The 20,438-nt window shown below is 40.8% G+C and overlaps 1 protein-coding gene across 1 annotated transcript; it reads left to right on the top strand.

The window, feature by feature from the left end:
• The first annotated feature begins 1,198 nt into the window (after nucleotides 1-1,198).
• LOC139324864 (vomeronasal type-2 receptor 26-like) lies at nucleotides 1,199-19,301 on the top strand. The gene is made up of 6 exons (XM_070954613.1): nucleotides 1,199-1,395; nucleotides 2,005-2,296; nucleotides 2,725-3,588; nucleotides 17,494-17,721; nucleotides 18,142-18,268; nucleotides 18,403-19,301. The coding sequence occupies exons 1-6, from the start codon at nucleotides 1,199-1,201 to the stop codon at nucleotides 19,299-19,301; spliced, it is 2,607 nt and encodes an 868-aa protein (XP_070810714.1).
• The last annotated feature ends 1,137 nt before the right edge of the window (nucleotides 19,302-20,438 follow it).

Raw genomic sequence — 20,438 nt, 5'->3', positions numbered from 1 at the left:
AGAAACCCGAAACTTTTCTGTTAGGAATCTTTACAAAAACCTATCCCAAAGAAATAAAATACTTGTTAATACATATTTTAACTGCAGCAAGGATAACGTATGTCAAAAATTGGAAACTAGAAAAAACCCCAACCGAAGAAGAAATAATAGACAAAATCACACAATGTGTCAAAATGGATAGGCTGACAAAAGAGCTAAAGGAAAAAGAAGACACTGAATTTTACAAAGTCTCGAATAAATGGTATCAATGGCATAGGGCTACTATGGAAGAAATTTAATTAGAAATAAGATAGAATAGAACTCCAAGTGTACACAAATTACTTCCTTATGGGAGAATAAAATTAGAGAGAAAAATATAATATACAGATTATTAAAGCAGAAGTCTTAGAAAATAGAAGGGAAAAAAGGCACTAAGAAATTATTGAGTTAAGATTTAAGGAAATAAGTATAACTGTATTACTTGAAAGACCATTACGAAACAAACGCTTCAAATGATTGATTATTTATGACTGTTTATTGTATATGTATTTTTATGTCTTTGTCGTATGTGTTTTATGTGTTTTATATCTGTTTTAATAAAGTTTATAAATTTTTAATTAAAAAAAATGAGGAAATGCCAAAACATCTATGCATGTTAATACTGCACAAAGGAAGGTGAACTGCATTTAGCATTCATAGTAAAAACAATATATATTTCAAAAAAAAGAAGAAGTCTATTTTGTGTTGCAAATTACCCCCTGTACACTTTATTAGCAATTCTGCATTTCAAAAAGCATTTAAACATCAGACATTTATTCTTTCATCAAAATCTAAATAATTATGTCCTACAGGAATCACCATATTCTCTTCCCTAGGCAAAAACATCAAAGACTGCACAGAAGGTTATTTCAATACAACAACAATCAACGTATCTTGAACTCCAGGGAGATTGGCACAAAGATAATAATGGCTGTGTGTCGGAGTCATTGCAATGGGTTTCCTCCCTCATGTCTCCTCTGCCAGAGTATCTGTTCAAACGCTGATTCTATTGAAGACACAAATTTTCACTCTCATGGATATCCAAATACCTATTGGTGGATTCTCTGGTTAGGTGGACTCTCAGATATAAATCTTGAATTAATCACTGTATTAGCTATTGGAATAATGCAACCTTTATTGTAGGATGGGATGAAAGATGGAGACATTTTCAAGAGTCAAAATGTGGCTCCTTCTAGTGTTCCTGGTGAACAAAATAGTGACTCTGAGCTGCCCAGCAAGTGATGCTTTCCTTGTTCCACATGAGTGGTACCAACCTGGTGACCTCATCATTGGTGGGATAGTGTCCCTCACCTATTACAACCTTCATGAAATTAATTTTAATGAACATCCTTATGAAACATCTTATGACACACCAAAGTAAAGATTCTTTTTTCTTTTTCTAATGTTAATCAGTTTCCCAAAAATTCCTTATGAGAGTAAAAGGTTATCAGTTTAAATGTAGGTTTTATATTTAATCTAAATCTATCTTTCAAATGTTTTTAATTATGGAATAAACCTTTTTCTTTATTTTATGGTAAAGTGTTTGTCATATAATGTATGAAACTTTGGTGCAAAACATCTTTTGAAGAACATTTAGTAAGCTTAAGATATTAAGCTTAATATCTTAATATTAATATTAAGATATTAATATTTTTTTTTAAAAAAATTGTATTGTCACTCTGAGGAAAACATACATACAATAAATGACTGATACATGCTGGAATTGTTCATATTCCTTTTTTTGGGGAAAATTAGACACTAAATGGAGTTGCATGAAACAGCACTATTTTTTATATTATTGTAGGGGATATTTGTTTAAATCATGCAATTACTGTAGAAAACCAAATTTGAACTGTGTACAAATTATTCAGTATTTTCCTACCTTCATCAGAGAAAGAAAAATTTGTTATTTCTTATAGAAAGGATGCCACCTTATGAGAATTTGCCAACTTCCTTTTTCAACTGGGGTATTTAAATCATTTGCAGTGTAATAATGAAATTCTACCAGCACATCCTTGCCTTGGCCTTTGCTGTGAAGGAGATCAATGAGGACTCCCAGATCTTACCTAATGTCACTCTTGGGTTCCACATCTATGACAGTTATCACAATCCAAGGAAGACCTATCGCAGCACTCTTGACCTACTTTTTAAGTCCCGGGAATTTGTCCCTAACTACAAATGTGATAGCCAGAAGAATCTCATGGCTATCATTGGGGGACTGGATTTCGTCACATCATCTTATATAGCTGAAATTATAGGATTCTTCAAGATTCCACAAGTAAGTTATGGAAGAGTTGAGCAGAAAATTCTTAATCTTATGGTTGTTAACAGAATAATTAATGGGAAGCAAACATTAGGCTTAGTTTTCCCTTAAGATGGCTTACTACTTGGCCCTCTTTTCTGAAACAATGCCAGATACAGGAAATGAGTATCAAGGATCAATACCTGAGGGAAAATTTGAATGGCTTCTATTAAAACAATTGATCTAGTACATGTGCTTGAAATATTTTCATACAATTAGAACATCGTCAGAATAACAGAGTTGGAAGGGACCTTGGAGGTCTTCTAGTCCAAGAAATTTCTTACGAGATTCTTAAATTAATGCTGGGGGGGGGGTACTGCTTGGATATATTTTATATGAAAACAAGATAGGAAAATTAAATTTAAACTAAAGACTCTAAAGAATACTACTGGAATTTCTTTCAGCTAACATATGGCTCATTAGCCCAAGAGGAATTTCAGACCAGTAAGCTCTCTTCACTATATTTCATGGTCCCCAAAGAGGACCATCAATACATTGGGATCATCCAACTGCTTCACCATTTCAGGTGGACATGGATTGGGATATTTTCAATTAATAACAACAATGGAGAAAATTTCTTACAGAAAATGCAGCCCTTACTTTCACAGAACGGAATCTGCTCAGCATTTATAGAAAGGCTTGCTCAACAAGTCCACTTGGAAAGATACTCAGAACTTTCTCAAATGATCTCCATTATTTCCATTAATATGAGGAATAGCAAAGCCAATGTGTTTCTTGTCTATGGAGAAGCCGGGACAATTATATGGCTAAGATTTGTAACATTTCTGGTAGATCCTGAAAGCAAAGAAACTGCATTGTTAAGAAATGTGTGGATCATGACTGCACAGATTGATTTTGTATTACCAGGCACTCATATCAAATGGGATCTGAAGATGTACAATGGGGCTATTTCCTTCACTGTTCACTCAACAGCAGTTGTAGGTTTCAAGGAGTTTCTTCAGACCATAAATCTTCTTTCAGACTACAGAGATGGGTTTCGGCAGAATGTTTGGGAACAATCATTTGATTGTTCATTTCCAAAACCAGAATTACAAGGAATGGACAATGCTCAGTGTACTGGGGAGATGAAGCTGGAGGATCTTCCTGGGCCTGTATTTGAAATGGAAATGACTGGCCAGAGCTACAGTGTCTACAATGCTGTTTATGCTGTGGCTCATGCTTTGCAGGCTCTGTACAAGTTGTCGTTCAATAGGAGGAAAACTATGATGGGTAAAAAAATTGATCTTCCAAATCTGCAACCTTGGCAGGTATTCTCTTTGAATTGGACTCTTTCAAAGTTATTCCTTGTTTTTTCAGGTCTTGTACTGATTTTAATTCTCCTTTTGTGCCTAATAGATCTGCATATCTCCCCATTATGTCGAGTACTGTGGTATTTGGATGTATCTTTGTTTCCATTGTAGCTAACCAAACTGGGACCTTCATATAATGGTTCTTTTTAATTTTTTCCCATACTTTCAATAGTGCACCCCTTAACCTATGTTGTTGAAAGTATGTATGTGATCTGTGTTTCCCGTCCCAAAGAAAACTAGGCCAACCAAGTTGGAGTTTGTAGCCTTCTATCATTAATATTTACTTATTTTTGAGTTGTATCCAGTCTTTGACCTATGTTAGGAATGGCAATTGATAGTAGAGTTCCATTCTGGTAAACCAAAACCTCCTTTTTTCCTAGTGTCTTGCAATAATTTGAATTTGATTTGTGGTTTTTCCCCCAATGATATAAATTTCGATGTCAATTGATTTAATTGTTCAAAGAAATTTTTCCCTAATTTTATAGGTACTGTTTGAAATAAATATAGTAATTTGGGCAATATGTTCATTTTTATCATTGAAATTCTACCAATTAATGTTATTGGTAATTTAGTCCAATTTTCCTAATTTTTTGGTATTTGTAATAGGAGTGTATCATCGTTATCCCTCTTTATGATGGTACACCTTTCTGATAGCCAAATTCCTAAATATTTAATTTTCTTTGTTCTAAGATTTCCAGCTCCATAAAAACAATAGACAATAGACAATTTGCCAAGATAATGATGAAGGGAAAAATGACAGGAAAGATTAATATAACGAAGGGCATCAGGCAAGGATGCCCACTATCACCATTGCTGTTTATTTTGACTCTAGAAGTTTTAAACAGGAACATTAGATGGAGTGATGAGATAAAAGGGATGAAAGTCAAAAAAGAGGAATATAAACTACAAGCATTTGCCGAAGACTTGGTTTTCATTACAGAGGAACTACAGATAACAAGCCCTAAATTACTAGAACAGATAGAAGGATATGGAAAAGTATCTGGTTTGAAAATAAAGACAAAACAAAAATTTTGGTGAAGAATACAACAGAAAAACAAAATAGAGAGATAAAAGAAAATTTAGATATACAAGTGGTGAAAAAAGACTACCAAGACTATTATTTTTATTCCAAACTATACCAATACAAATTGAAAAGACTTACTTTCAATATCTTAATAAAATCATGAGGAAATTTATATGGCAAAGGAAAAAAGTAAGAATAAGTTTAAGAATGTTGCAAATCATGAGACTAGGAGGGGGATTTGGTTTACCAAATTGGGAATTACATTATCAAGCAGCAGCATTGACATGGTTGAAAGAATGGATTGAATTAAGAAATACAAGGTTGTTAACACTGGAAGGGCATGATTTACAACTGGGATTGCATGCCCTTTTATGGCATGGTAGAAGTAAGATGTCAGGTTTTGATGTCATCTCAAATAAATTGCACTCCCAAACAATTAATCTTTGGTGAAGTATGACAGATCTGGCCCCGACTTCGTCATAGCCGATACTAACCCTCTGACCCCAAACCCTTCCCTTTCCGTTCCCCAATTCTCATCTTCTCATTGGCCATCTTCCAAGTCAGTCTTCCCAGCTCCTGCCTTCAACCCTGGGAATGTCCCCCTCCTATCCCATTTCCTAGGGGATATTATCTACAGAGAAAATAAGTAGGTGAAAAGTCAAGCCTCGTCTCCTCCTCTTTATGGCAGCATTAAATGCTGACATCCAGCCCCTCTCCCTTCATTTTTCTAGGGAGGCCTGTTTCAATGAAAAAAAAAAACAAATTAAGTACCATTACCCCGTCTGAGGGTGTGTCCCACCCCCTCCCGCCTTACCCAGGTGATCTGCATGGAATTTGGCTATAAGGCAATCAGCTTGGATATTTGTGCTCTTCACCCAGGAAGCCTCTGACAAAGGGTAACCCTTCCACTTAATTAAGTATTGGAGGTGCCCCCTATGCCACCTCGAATCGAGAATTTGCTGTACCTCATAGTGAGTGTGGCCCCCAACAACCAGGGGCTCAGGGGGGGTCATGTGGCACCGGCCTTAAAGTTGACCCCACCACAGGCTTCAGGAGGCTGCTGTGGAAAACGGGGTGTAACTTCCCTAGGAGCCGGGGCAACCGCAGTTGTACTGTAACTGGGTTGATTATTTTTACTAGAGGGAAAGGTCCTATAAATTTCGGGCCCAATTTCTTGCTCGGGAGTCTAAGTCTCAAATACTTGGTGGAGAGATAAACCTTCTCCCCCACTCGAAATGGTCTTTGGGGAGTTCAGTGCTTGTCTGCTTGTTTCTTATAGGATTGTGTCGCCTTGGCCAACGCCCTCTTAACGTTCTCCCAGGTTTCTCTCAACATATCCATCCAATCAGTCAAGCTGACTGAGGAAGGGGGCTCCCTTGGGTACTCTGGCATGGAGACGAAATCCATACCACTCACTATTTTAAATGAGGTTAATCCCCATGCTACTATGGACAACATTATTATACGCGACCTCTGCAAACGATAGGAGGTCTGCCCAATTGGACTGTTGGCAGTTGACGTAGCATCTTAAATACTGCTCTATCATGGCATTCAGTCTCTCCGCCCCCCCCCCCCCCCATTGGTGCTCGGGTGAAACGCTGAGCTGAGGCCTTGGGATGAGCCTATGGATCGCAGGAACTCCCTCCAAAATTTTGCTGTGAACTGGACCCCTCGGTTGGAGATGATTCTTCTGGGTACTCCATGCAGGCGGTAGATGTGTTTCAGGAACAGTTTGGATAATTGGTGGGCTGAGGGTATCCCGCTGCAGGGTATAAAGTGTGCCTATTTGGAGAATAAGTCTATTACAGTCCAGATCACTGTGTTGCCACCACTTCTTGGCAGTTCTACTATGAAATCCATCGCAATCTCCTCCCATGGTCTTGTTGGTTCAGCTACTGGTTGCAGCAGCCCGGGAGGGCATCCTGGTCATCTCTTCATCGTGGTGCAGATGGTGCAACTTTTTACGTAACTGTCTACGTCCTTTCTCATGTGGGGCCACCAGAACTGTCTCCGTGCTAAGTGCAAAGTCTTTAGGAAGCCAAAATGTCCCACTGGTTTAACATCGTGGCTCCTCTTGAGGATCAGGGTGCGTAGAGTCTGTGAGACATAGAGTTTTGTCCCCTACCATGCTAGGTCATCCCTTTTTATCAAGAGGTGTTGATTATCTCGAAACCAGGGGTCCGCTGCTGTTTCAGTTTTGAGTCTTGTAGTTAAGTCACTTGCAGGTTGACCTTGCTGGTTGTGTCGTTGCCATCTGGTGACCACCTGACCCACTGCTTGGGTGGAGGGGATGATGGCATTCACTACCTGCTCCCGCTCACTGTTGTATTGGGGCATCCAGGAGAGGGCATCAGCCAGAAAGTTCTTCCCCCCTGGGATGTGCTTGAGCTCGAAGTTGAAGCGATTGAAGTATTGAGCCCATCAGACCTGCCTGGGTGACAATTTCCATGGGGTTCTGAGGGCTTCCAGATTCTTGGGATCAGTCCAAACTTCGAACGGTCTCTGGCCTCCCTCTAGTAGGTGCTGCCAGGTCAACAATGCCCATCTCACTGCGAACTCTTCCTTCTCCCACGCCGCCCATTGCCTCTCCGTGTCGGTGAGCTTGCGGGAGGTGTAAGCACAAGGTTGTAGATTACCTTGGCTGTTCTTTTGGAGCAGCACGGCCCCCACTGCCACATCACTTGCGTCTGCTTGGATGATGAAGGGCTGTTCAGGGTCAGGATGCTTTAAGACAGGTTCTTTTGCAAACATCTCTTTTAGTGTCTCGAATGCCCATTGGCAGGTCAGGTCCCACTGTAGGGGTTGTCCCGGGTGGGGTTTTGTCGCTGGACTCCCTGTCTTTAGGAGGTCCGTCAGAGGTTTGGCAATTCTTGCGAACGAGGGGATGAATTGTCTGTAGAAGTTCGCGAACCCTAGGAAGCTTTGCAGTTGTCTGCGGGTACGAGGGGGCTGCCACTGTAGGACTGATTGGACTTTGGCTGGGTCCATCTCTATTCCCTCATTTGATACTCAATAGCCCAGGTAGTCTAGTCATGATTGCTGGAACTCGCATTTTGACAGTTTGACATACAGGTTCGCCCTCAGCAGTTTTTCCAGCACTTGGCGGACAAGGGGTATGTGTTCGTCTATGGTCTCAGTGTAAATGAGAATATCGTCCAGGTAGACAAGGACCCCTTTGTAAAGGTGCTCATGTAGGACTTCATTTATCAGCTGCATGGGCTCCTTGCAGTCCAAAGGGCATTACCTTGAACTGGAAACTCCCCAGGGGGCAGTTGAATGCCATTTTCCACTCATCTCTTTCCCTGATGCGTATTTGGTAGTAAGCTTCTCGAAGGTCTAGTTTGGTGAAAACTTTTCCTTTGGCCAGGTGGGCTAGCATGTCCTTCATGAGGGGAAGGGGATATAAGTTGTGTACGCAAACAGTGTTGATACATCTAAAATCAACCACCAGGCGCATAGAGCCGTCTTTCTTCTCTTTGAAAAGGACCAGTGCCGCGACCCGTGGTTTAGCTGGCTCAATGAAACCCCTTCGTAAGTTCTTGTCTATGTAGTTCCGCATTTCCTGCATTTCACAGGGCGTCATGGCATACAGTTTAGGTTTAGGCAGTTTCGCTCCAGGGATGATCTCGATGGTGCAGTCAGCCTCGCGGTGGGGTAGAACGTCACAGTCGGCCTTGCTGAATACCTCTGCAAGGTCTTGGTACTCCCCTGGGAGCTGATCTGTGTCATAAGCGCTGTCGGATGCGGCTGCCAGTTGCTTCGCTGTACCCTCAGGGAGGGGCCTTTGTGTTGGCGGTGTTTTCTTTTGCTGTGGTGGGAGGGATTGGTGTCCCTGCATGGGGGGCATCTCCCCTGGTTGGGGCGGTAGGGGTTGGGGGCCCTTTGCTATCCTCAACCTGCGGGTCCCCTCTTGCCACCAGATGATTGGGCTCCATTTGTCCAGCCATGAGAGTCCCATATGACTGGATCTGTCATCTTGGGGGCTATTATGAACCAAATCATTTCCCAGTGATCTGCTAGCTCCAGCCTCACGGGCTCGGTCAAGTGTATGGCATAAGTTCCCCCCCACTAGGGATCCATCAACTTGCTCAAATTGAATTGGGTGGTTGAGCTTTTTAGCTCGGATCCCCAATTTTAGGACTGTGGGTAGGTTAATCAGGCACCTCGTGCTGCCAGAGTCTATTAGGGCTTGGAAAGTCCCTTGGGTCCCTACCTTCGGGGCTGTTAAGCATATGGGGAAAAGAAAAGGATGGACCGGTCCACTCACCATCGGGTTGTCTTCACCCTCGTCCTCACTGTCATACGGTTCGGGGGATTGATCTCCCTCATCTGGGACTCCTCTTGTTTCAGTCAGGTGAGCGAAAACCTGTGGGCCCTGGGGAGCTTTCCGTGGCACGTGCATGGCGCGTTTGGGCCCTTGTTCCAGTCGTGCCTTGGGCGGTGGATCTGGTCTCGGTCTAGGGGTTCCACACATTGCTGCCAGGTGACCAATCCCCCTGCATCTGTAGCACCTCAGCGGGTTCCGTGGGGCGGCTGGCCTCTGTGTGGGCTGTGGTGCTGTGGTTCCTCGTCTGCTGGGTGGCCCCTGGTTCAATTGGCCTCTCTCCTTGCTATCTGGTTGCTTCGATATGTCGTTGGCCCGCAGCCCTCTGTCGACTTTTTTTTTTATTTAAAAAGTTTTACAAATACATTTTCTCCCCAATTTCCCCCCAAACCCCCCATACCCTCCCTAGCCCTCCCCTTTCGCCCCCAAGACTTCCACAATATAAAATCCTAATCGAAAAATACATTTTATAAAACTTAAACCCCTCCACCCCCTATATACTATTTATACCTTCATAAAACTCTATTAATTTGTCCCTACATAATACATTCATTCAGCTAAAAGCTATCTGATATTTCTTAGTTTGATATTTACTCTGCACATAATCTATCCACTTTTTCCACTCCCATACATAAGTCTCTTGAGTTCGGTCTTTTAAATATGTTGCCTTCTGTCGACTTTTATCACTACCCGGAACCATTCGGAGAGCCGGTTCGGGATGTCTCGATAAGTGGTTACTTGGGCAATTCTCTTATCTAGGCTTGTCCTAAAGAAGTACACCAGCAGTCACTCTGGTAGGGGAGGCAGGGTCCCAATGACTCTCCTGAATTCATGGATATGCTCTCTGATGGGCTTCCCCTTCTGCATTAGGTTTCTGAGCTCGTCCTCCACACAGGGGTCCTCCTCCGCCTCCTCGAACCGGGCTCGTAGTAGTTGTAAGAACCTGTCTGCATTTTGCAGTTGGGGGGCCGTGTTCTTGTAGAGGGTTGCTGACCACCTCCAACCCTTCTCCCTCCAACCCTTCTGAGATGGCACTCACTAGGGCTCTGGGAAATGGGTAGAGGTGTCCAAAGCACTCTATGTAGATCTCAGCGGTGTCGAGGAATTGGGTCACCATCAAACTTCCCTCTCAACTGGGGTGGTTCCTCCCTCGCTGCCCTCTCCTCCCTGTGCGGGGCTCTGTAAGTCTGGCCTCTGTGCTGATGGTCCTCTGCCTCATTTCTCACTCTAGGGTAGGGAGGTGCTGTCTCATCTAGGCTGCTCTGCTTGCTGGGCCAGGGGGGAACCCATGGATGCACTGTTAGGCTCCTTCTCCTTCTGCTGGGGAGGGGGAAAGGGCTACACTTCAGCCTATGACCTCTTGGTTCAGCAGCCCAAACTGGTTCCCACTTTTCCTTTGGTCTGCATGATGGCCCCTCCTCCCGAAGGATGGCACGGTCAAATTTCTCCTTCAATTCAGCTATGGGGCTGTCAAGTGGCTTCCTTAAAATTTCTTGGTGCCTGGCCTGCTGCCAGTCCCATAGCCAGTCTGCCGTCCCCAATTCACTTAGGGGTTTCCCCTTCTCCTGCACGTTCGGGAAGGGAAACTCAGCCTCTGCAGCTTTTGGCAAAACCCCCAGATATTTATCTGCCTTCTTCTTGGCTTGCAGCACAATCGTCTAACCTTGGCTGTCTTGCAACTTTGCCGGGGGAGACGGGGAGGGTTTAGACTTCGTGGCTTCCAAGCTGGCTGGAATCACGGCTGGCTCTTCTCCAATTGCCTGAATTAAACTTTCTTCAGACAGTGTACTCTTCGCCATGGTGTCAGGAGAGTATCTCCATACGTCTGGGAGGGAACGGGAGGATTGGAGGTCAGCCAGCTTGGCTTGGAAAGGAGTATCGGCTATCTGTCAGGTTTCGATGTCATCTCAAATAAATTGCACTCCCAAACAATTAATCTTTGCTGAAATATTCCATTTATTGAGTACGACAGATCTGGCCCTGACTTCATCGTAGCCGATAGTAACCCTCTGACCCCAAACCCTTCCTTTTCTGTTCCTCAATTCTCATCTTCTCATTGGCCATCTTCCAAGTCAGTCTTCCCATCTCCTGCCTACAACCCCAGGAATGTCCACCTCCCATCCCATCTCCTAGGGGATATTATCTACAGAGAAAATAAGTAGGTGAAAAGTCAAGCCTCGTCTCCTCCTCTTTATGGCAGCATTAAAACGCTGACATCAGATACATACATACTTTCATAGACATTATATAAGAAATGGATTGTTACTGGTATGGGAGAAGGTTAGAGATAAATTTTATGTGAAAATACCAACATGGTTATCAATAACAGAAGCTTTAATACACCCAAATGACTTTAATTTTGGAAATATTGTTAGATATAATGAGTTATTAATGGATAAGAAACAATTCTTGTTTCTCTAATGAAAGAGAAACAAGAATTGGAACAACAAGGAATTGAGATAGATTGGTACATGTATATGCCGATAAGATCAAGATATGAAAAAGATGTTAAATTACATGGTTTTTTAAATGGAAAAGACTGAACTGGATAAGATACTCATGGGAACAGAGGAAAACTTAATAAAAAATGTTTATAACTTTTTGCTGTATATTGAATTGGAGGAGGAGCAAGTAAAAGAAATAATGATAGCCTGGGGTAGAAATGTTGGTTATCCAATTGAGTTTGAAAAATGGCAACAACTATAGGAAAGGAACTATAAATTAACAATGTCCACAGCATATAAAGAAAATCAATATAAAATGTTTTATAGATGGCATATGCCACCGCAGAAGTTAGCAAAAAATGTTTAAAGATAAATCGGCTACCTGCTGGAAATGTCATCAAACACCAGGATCTTCTCACTATATGTGGTGGACAAAGCAAAAAATTACTGGTACAAGATTAAAATCTGGCTGGAAGAAATGATACAGCAACATATTGAATTTAAACCAGAGTTGTTCCTACTGGGTATCGTTCCAGAAAAAATTAGTAAGGAAAATGTAAAGGAAATGTTCTTTCCTTTAACAAAAAAAAAACAAAAAACAAAAAAAAAGTGTTTAAATATTTTATCTAAATTTCATTTCATATATATTATTTTATCTCCATGCTTTATTATCTATCCACTGATAAAATAGCTCCCATATCAAATAATATTGTTTATCTTCGTGTTCTCTTATTTCAAATGTCAATCTATTCATTTCAGCACAGTCCAACATTTTCTTAATAATTTCTTCATCAGTAATTATCTTCTCTCCTTTCCAATTTTTTGCAAATACAGTTCTAGCTGCTGTTAAAATATTCACAATCAAATATTGCAATTCTTTATTAAATGTCTCTGGTAAGATCTCTAATAAAAATATCTCTGGTTTAAAGTCAATATGTCTCTTTGTCATTTTTTCCAACAACGTGTGTATCTTAGTCCAAAATCTCCTTGCTTCTACGCATGTCCACCACATATGGTAATAAGATCCTAGGGGTCTGATGACACTTCCAACACTTCTCCGATTTGTTCTTGAACATTCTGGCTATCCTCTGGGATAAATGCCACCTGTAAAACATCTTATACAAATTCTCCTTATATGCTGTAGACATTGTTATTTTATAATTATGTGACCACAATTTTTGCCATTTCTCTAAATCAATACCATAACTAAATTTTTTTCCCCATGCTATCATTGATTCTTTAACTTGTTCTTCTTCCAATTTTACCTCTAGCAAATATCCATATAACTTTTTAATTACATGGTCATCAGAACCCATTAATATCTTATCTAAAAGAGTCAAAACATTATAAAAACTTTCTTGTTTGAGATCTTCTCGAGATCTAGAAAATATTTGCATATATGAAATCCAATCCATCTTAAATCCCTGATCTTCTAAATCTTGTTTTAGTTTAAGTTCACCCTTTTCATCCAATAATTCACTATATCTAACAATTTGTTCCCCTTTGAATATCACTGGATATGAAAAAGCTTCAATTGTAGATAGCCAGACTGGAATCTTAAAATAATGATTTTTTTTTATCTCTCCCAGTTCAAAAACAAGGCTTCACATATCTGATGTCTTCTGAAATACCCCTGTATTTTAGTTCCTTTGTACCATAAAAAGGCATGCACCCCATCAACAAATCATGTCCCTCCAAATTCAATAGTCTAGTGTTTTTCAATGTTACCCTTTCTTTAATCCACATTAAACTAGCTGCTTGGTAATATAATTCAAAATTAGGTAGACCAAAACCACCCCTCATTTTAGCAGCTTAATTTTTATTTTTGCCTTTTTCCCTTGCCAAATATATTTCAATATCATTTTATTCAAGTCTGTAAAAAATTCCTTGTCCAACTTTATTGGAATCGTCTGGAATAAATACAAAATTCTAGGCAAAATATTCATCTTAATAGTTGCAATTCTCCCAATTAAAGATAGTTGCAAGTTTCCCCATTTTTCCAAATCTTGTCCTATCTGTTGTTTAACCTTATTGTAATTATTTTCCTACACCTTGCTGTCAATTGCATCCCCAAATATTTTACCTTATTTGTGACCTGCATATTTGAAATCTCCACCAATTCTTCTTTTTGCTTTTTCAACATATTTAGTCATTATCTTTGTCTTCTCTTTATTAATTTTCAAACCAGCTACTTCCCCAAACTCTCCAATGCTTTCTAACAATTTATTTATTGACATTAATGGTTCTTCAATAATAAAGACCAGGTCATCTGCAAAAGCTTGCAATTTGTATTCTTCTTTCCGAATTTTCATACCTTTTATCTCTTTTTCTTCTCTAATATTTCTATTTAAAACTTCCAATGTCAAAACAAACAATAGTGGGGACAGTGGACATCCCTGCCTAGTGTCTTTTTCTATTTTAATAAAGTCAGACAGTTCTCCATTTATCATGACCTTGGCCTTTTGTTTGGAGTATATAGCTTGAATTGCCTGAAGAAATTTCTTTCCAAAGCCCATCTCCTCCATTTGTAACGTCATAAATCGCCAATTCACGTTGTCAAAAGCTTTTTGTGCATCTAAAAATATCAAAGCCATCTGCTTTTCAGGATGGGCTTCATAATATTCTAAGGTATCCAAAATTATTCTTATATTTTCTCTAATTTGTCTTTTTGGCAGGAATCCGTTTTGGTCAGAATGTATAAAGTTATTTAAATATCTCCTAAGCCTTTCTGTCAATATCTTGGCAAAAATTTTATACTCCGCATTTAGCAGAGGTATAGGTTTATAGTTTTTGATTAGTTGTGGGTCTGTCTCTTCTTTGTAAATCAATGTAATATATGCCTCGGTCCATGTTTTGGGTATTTCTCTTTTTATCATTACTTCATTCATAACCTCCAGCATTGGGATCGATAAAGATTCTTGTACCGTCCTATAATATTCAGCTGGCAGTCCATCTGGTTCTGGTGCCTTTCCATTCTTCTGTTTCTTAATTGCCTGTTTTTAATTATTAAACTCATAGTTAATACTCTTTATTTCTATTATTGAACCTAACTTATTCATTTTATCTTAACTATCACTCTCAACATACATTCCCTCACTTTAATTATCCCACCTCATTTTAGATTTTCCTAAAAAACAAACAAACAGTGTTATTGTCTTTATCTTTATTGTTAAACCAATCATTTTTATTTCTTAGCTGTAACACAACATAATCATTTATTTGGCTGTTGAACACAGCATATCCTTTTTTTATTTTTGGGCTGAAATGAATAGATTAACTCTGATGATTAAAGATAAGGAGGAATCAGAATATTTTAAAACATGGAATTATTTTTATAGTTGGTTGGAAAAGAGATATAAATGACTGATACCATAATTATGTACAAATGATGATTACAATATTGATTTAGCAATGAAATATTAGAATGGTTTGGATGAAGATGAAGATAGAAGAAACTTATGGAAGGGAGAAGAAGCCTAGAAGATAACACCAAGATGTCACAGGGAAGGGAGGATTGATGTATTGAATGTTTGTTTCTCTTTAAAAAAAATACTAAAAAAATGTTTTTTTTTTTTTTTAAGAAAGCCTCTGACGATCAGGCAACTGAGCTGGGATCATCAGAGGCTTTTAAAAGCATTTTTTTTACAACCTCTTTGGCTGGCACTAATATAAATCGGGCTTCAGGCATGGACACAGCACGGAAACAGCATTGGTCGCCCTAGTGAATGAACTCTGGCGGGCCAGAGATAGAGGCCACTCCTCTATCCTGGTCCTACTTGACCTCTCAGCAGCTTTTGATACTATCAACCATGGTATCCTATTGCAATGGCTCGGGGGGTTGGGGGTGGGGGGCACTGTGCTACAGTGGTTCACCTCCTACCTCTCGGGTCATATGCAATTTGTTTGGGCAGGGGGACAGAGATCCTCACCAAGGCCCCTCACTTGTGGGGTACCTCAGGGATCAATTCTCACCCCCCTGCTCTTCAATATCTATATGAAGCCACTGGGAGAGATCATTTGTGGTTTCGGGATGAGGTATCAGCAATATGCTGATGATACCCAGTCGTACATCTCCACCCCTGACCAACCTAGGAATGCTCTTTCCATCATGTCGAAGTGCATCCTCTGATCTAGTGGCCCCATCACTTGTGATGGTAGGGGAGTTGCTTACTCCCTCAGAATGGGTTCACAATCTTGGCGTCCTCCTGGATTCACAGCTGTCGCTAGCTGACCATCTGACGACTGTGACCAGGGGGGGCTTTGCACAGGTTCACCTTGTGAGCCAATTGCACCCTTTCCTAGACAGAGATGCCCTTCATACAGTCACCCATGCTTTTGTCATCTCTCGCCTGGATTACTGCAATGCCCTCTACATGGGGCTGCCCTTGGGGTGCACCCGGAGGCTCCAGCTGGTCCAAATGCAGCTGCGCAGGTTGTTACGGGAGCTTCCTGTTACTCCCATGTTACACCTCTCCTGCATGAGCTGCACTGGTTACCAGTGATCCTCCGGATCCGCTTCAACATGCTGATGCTTACCTATAAATCCCTTCATGGCATGGGCCCGGGGTACTTGAAGGAGCACCTACTGCCTGCCTCTCACCGACCAGTGCGCTCACATAGGGCAGTCCTCCTCGGGGTGCCATTGACCAAGCAATGTTGGCTGATGGTGCCCAGGATAAGGGCGTTCTTGGTGAGCATGCCAATCCTCTGGAATGCCTTACCCACCGAGCTCCGAACGGCTCCTGACCTCTGATCGTTCCTCAAGGACCTAAGGACGTGGCTTTTTAAACAACTCATCTGATATGCAGGGTGTTTTTAGTTGGTTTCAATATGGGTTTTAAATTGTGGGATTTTAATTATGCTAAATTAATTATATTTTTTATTGTTCTTCGGTTTTTAACCTTTTGTGAGCCGCCTTGAGTCCTTCGGGAGAAGGGCAGCATATAAATTTAACCAAATAAATAAATAAATAAATAAATAAATAAATAAATAAATAAATAAATAAATAAATAAATAAATACCGAGGTGGAATGCTGTTGTGGTGCAAATGAAAGTAGTGCTTCGCTCCCACAGCTTCCAGCCATCACAAGCGCCGCTTCTTCCCGCTTGTGCCGCTCCCTCCCCCACTGCCACAACAGCACCATTCATTCCGGACGGCGAGGGCTGCTCTACTTTTTCCATATTGCACCACCTGCAAAAATGTAAAAATACGAAAATTTCTCCAAGGACCACCAAAATTTTCTTGCGGAGCAACAGTGGTCCACGGACCACTGGTTGGTGACCACTGTACTAGAAGACCTCCAAGGTCCCTTCCAATGTTGTGTTGTATAAAACAGATACAGAAAAACTAGTTTGGTGTTCTTATTTTGTCATTCAGGTATTCTGCTATTCTGATCACCCAGAAGCTGCTATAAAAATCATGATTAAGGTATTAGTAGGAGTTATTTAATAAATCACCATAGATTGCACAATAAGAGTTAGGGTTAGGGTTACATTTCATTGTCTCTTCCAAAAAAATAATCCAAGAACTTTTTTGTGGCTCATGAACTTTTCATGAGTGACAAGCTGAGCTTTCTGTCTAAATCAGAGATTTAGGAGAATGAAGTGGTGCTCCTTCTTAGATGTGGCCTGCATAGTTTGAAAGAACTTTATGCTTGCAATAGTCTCTCTTCTCATTTATCTACCAAAGAATGCTTAAGTCTCAGATTCTAAAATCTGGCTAAAGGAAATTAATCAGACTCTCAGCCTTGTACCAGTGAGGAAAGATTAGATATGATTTATCTTAAATTAGTTGTTTAAGTAGTGGACATAAAACTTAATTGAAGGACCTTACCTAATTCCAAAAGCCTATTTTCATTGTGTTTCAGTTTATTCCTACCTTTCCTCAAAATAATATCAAATAAATAATGGAGTGGAGATGTACATTTCCATGCAATATTGATTATAAAATTTCTAAGGAAACATTTAATAATAGTTATTGGAACATGAAAAATGAGTGAATGAAACTTGAATATGTTGCTCTCTTCTCTGTTATATTGCTTTCAATTGTCTACCTCTTCTCTTTCAAGTAGCTCCATCCATTTCTTCAAGGCATTTCTTTCAACAACTCAGCTGGGGAGAGAGTGTTCCTGAATGAGAAAGGGGAAGCAACAGGTGGATTCGACATCACCAACTTGATCACTTTTCCAAACAGATCTTTTCAGAGAGTTAGAGTTGGAAAGCTGGATTTAGAGGCTCCGAAAGGGAAGGAATTATTCATCGATGAAGATGTGATTTGTTGGAACCCAACTTTTAACCAGGTTTGAATTATTGTATCAAACATGCTTTAATCCATTATGTTCCGATATTGAATGTAATCCCTTTAGAAATTCGATTTCTGGTTTTTTAAAATAAAAAATGGCACATTATTTTCAAATTTTGTGGGTGATCCAGCACTCATCAATGTGACAAAATTATATCACAATGCATAAAGCCATCTTTGCATATTTGGTTTGCATTTCCATGTGGCCATGTTTCCATGAATTTATCACCCTGTGTAATTATTTGCTCCCCCTGCCCTTCAAACAGGACCTTTCTTACATCATTGCGGTTTCTAAATCGTAAATTAATCAATTCAGTATTCTTTTGGGAAGTCAAAAATAATTTCCCTATATAAAGGATAAAAAATACAAACAGTTTTAAATATCTCCCTTTTCAAATCCTTTTATGATTATCACCAGGTTCTTCCACTTTCTCGATGCAATGACCCTTGTTTCCCTGGATCCTGGAAGAAAAGGATTGAAGGGGATCAGTTCTGCTGCTATGACTGTGTTCCATGCCCAGAAGGGAAGATTTCAAATCAAAATGGTAGGGTAGGAATTCTACTATTTTTCCGTAGACTTAAGCAAATATTAATAAACTACTTGATGGATGAAATTAATGAGGTGATTTTCAGGATTATGGAATGCATAGATGATAAAACTCCTTAACTTTTCTTATAGATATGGAAGATTGCTTTGAATGTTCAGAAGATCATCATCCAAATAAAGAAAAGAAAGGATGTATTTCAAAAGTGCTGATGTTTCTAACCTTTGAAGAAACCTTAGGAATTGGTTTGGCCTCAGCAGCTCTTGCTTTCTTCTTCTTGACATCTTGGGTACTTGGAACTTTTATTAAGTACAGGGATACTCCTATTGTCAAAGCCAACAACCGGTCCCTCACCTACACCCTGCTTGTCTCTCTTCAGCTTTGTTTTCTCTCCTCTTTGCTCTTCCTCAGCCAACCTGGCAAGGTGACCTGCCTTCTCCAACAACCAACTTTTGGCATCACCTTCTCTGTGGCCATTTCTAGTGTATTGGCCAAAACCTTCACTGTGGTTGTGGCTTTCATGGCCACTAAACCAGGTTCTCAGATGAGAAAATGGGTGGGGAAAAGATTGGCCTTTTCTATTGTCCTCTCCTGCTCTCTCTTCCAAGTATGTATTTCCATTCTTTGGTTGTCAACATCTCCCCCATTCCCTGAGTTGGACACACATTCACAGTCCCAAGAAATGATTTTACAATGCAATGAGGGATCAGCTTTCTTCTTCTATTGTGTCTTGGGCTACATGGGTATCTTGGCCATTGCCAGCTTTATTGTGGCTTTTTTTGCCCGTAAATTACCCGACAGCTTTAATGAAGCCAAGTTCATCACTTTCAGCATGTTGGCCTTTTGCAGTGTGTGGATCTCCTTCTTTCCAGCCTATCTGAGCACAAAAGGCAAAGCCATGGTAGCTGTGGAGGTCTTCTCCATCTTGTCCTCCGGTGCTGCATTACTGGGATGCATATTTTTGCCAAAATGCTACATCATTGTTTTCCGGCCACAGCTCAACCACAGGGAGCATCTCACAAAAAGAAATTAGTACGCCATGTGATCTTCTTTCCTCAAACAAATTGCTGACAAAAAAAGAAGAGAAAGATTTCTACAAGAAATATATATAAAAATATTTCTTTCAAAAGAGGATTTGTGGAGGATTATTGTTAACACTGATGTTTATTATAGATACCCATTCCAAGAGAAGTACTTGGGTACTTCCTGGTTGTTGAATATAACATTTTGTCTCTTTCAACACTCTATTTCAGCAGTGTCAAACCTTATTTCATTGAGCACCGCATCAGGGTTGTATTTGAGCTCGGGGGAGGGGCAGTAGTCATGGCCAAGGTGGGCGTGACTGGGCTGGGCATGGCCAAGGTGGGCATGGCCAAGGTGCACATGGCTGGGCTGGGCATGACCAGGGTGGGTGTGGCCAGCTCGATATCAGTCATGACCTATGGTGGCCTGTGCAGGGCTGGGGGGGATCCATTGTTTCCAGCGGAGGAAGGTGAGATCGGGGGAGAGGCTGTGATGGCCTCTTACAGTCCTTTGCCAGCAAAAACAGAGCTTGGTAGGATGTAAATCTGGTGGCCCACAGGCTGGAGGCATCGCACCTAGGCCACGCCCACCCAAGCTCCCTGAATGGGAAAAGTGTCGCAAAAGGTCATGTGATGTCAATGTGATGCAGCAATGTTTAACATCCATGGTTTAGAACAGGTGCTTAGATGTGGCCTGCAAACCCCCCTGGTGACATCAAAGGACCGGCCTGCTGACCGAGGGTTGCAGGAGGCATTCCCAGCTGAAAACTGAGCTCAGGAGCTCATTTTTACTGGAAGAGATCTGAGGCCACTACAGGTGCCCCCTGACATGAATGACATCATGCTGGCCATGCCTACACAGGCCACTCCCCCCAGCCCCCCCCCAAGGTCAAACACAACTCTGATGCGACCCTCAATGAAATCTAGTTTGACATCCCTGGTTTAGAATAAGAAGTCTGGCATTTTTCACAAAAATCGGCTGAAATTCAGCTCAAATCCTAGAAAAAAATGTACAGTCCTCTCTGATCGAGGGAGGGACTAGAATGATGAGAAAACCTGGAGGAAAATTTTGAGTATACACTAGATGGAGGTGATAGATAAGTGTAAAGGTATATAGGTAAACATGTAGATATATAGTTGATAAACAA

The sequence above is a fragment of the Pituophis catenifer genome, unplaced genomic scaffold (genome assembly GCF_029215685.1).
Source record: "Pituophis catenifer annectens isolate HBS135680 unplaced genomic scaffold, rPitCat1.0.hap2 SCAF_15, whole genome shotgun sequence".
Classification (NCBI taxonomy): domain Eukaryota; kingdom Metazoa; phylum Chordata; class Lepidosauria; order Squamata; family Colubridae; genus Pituophis; species Pituophis catenifer.
This window is presented reverse-complemented; position numbering and strand designations above follow the sequence as displayed.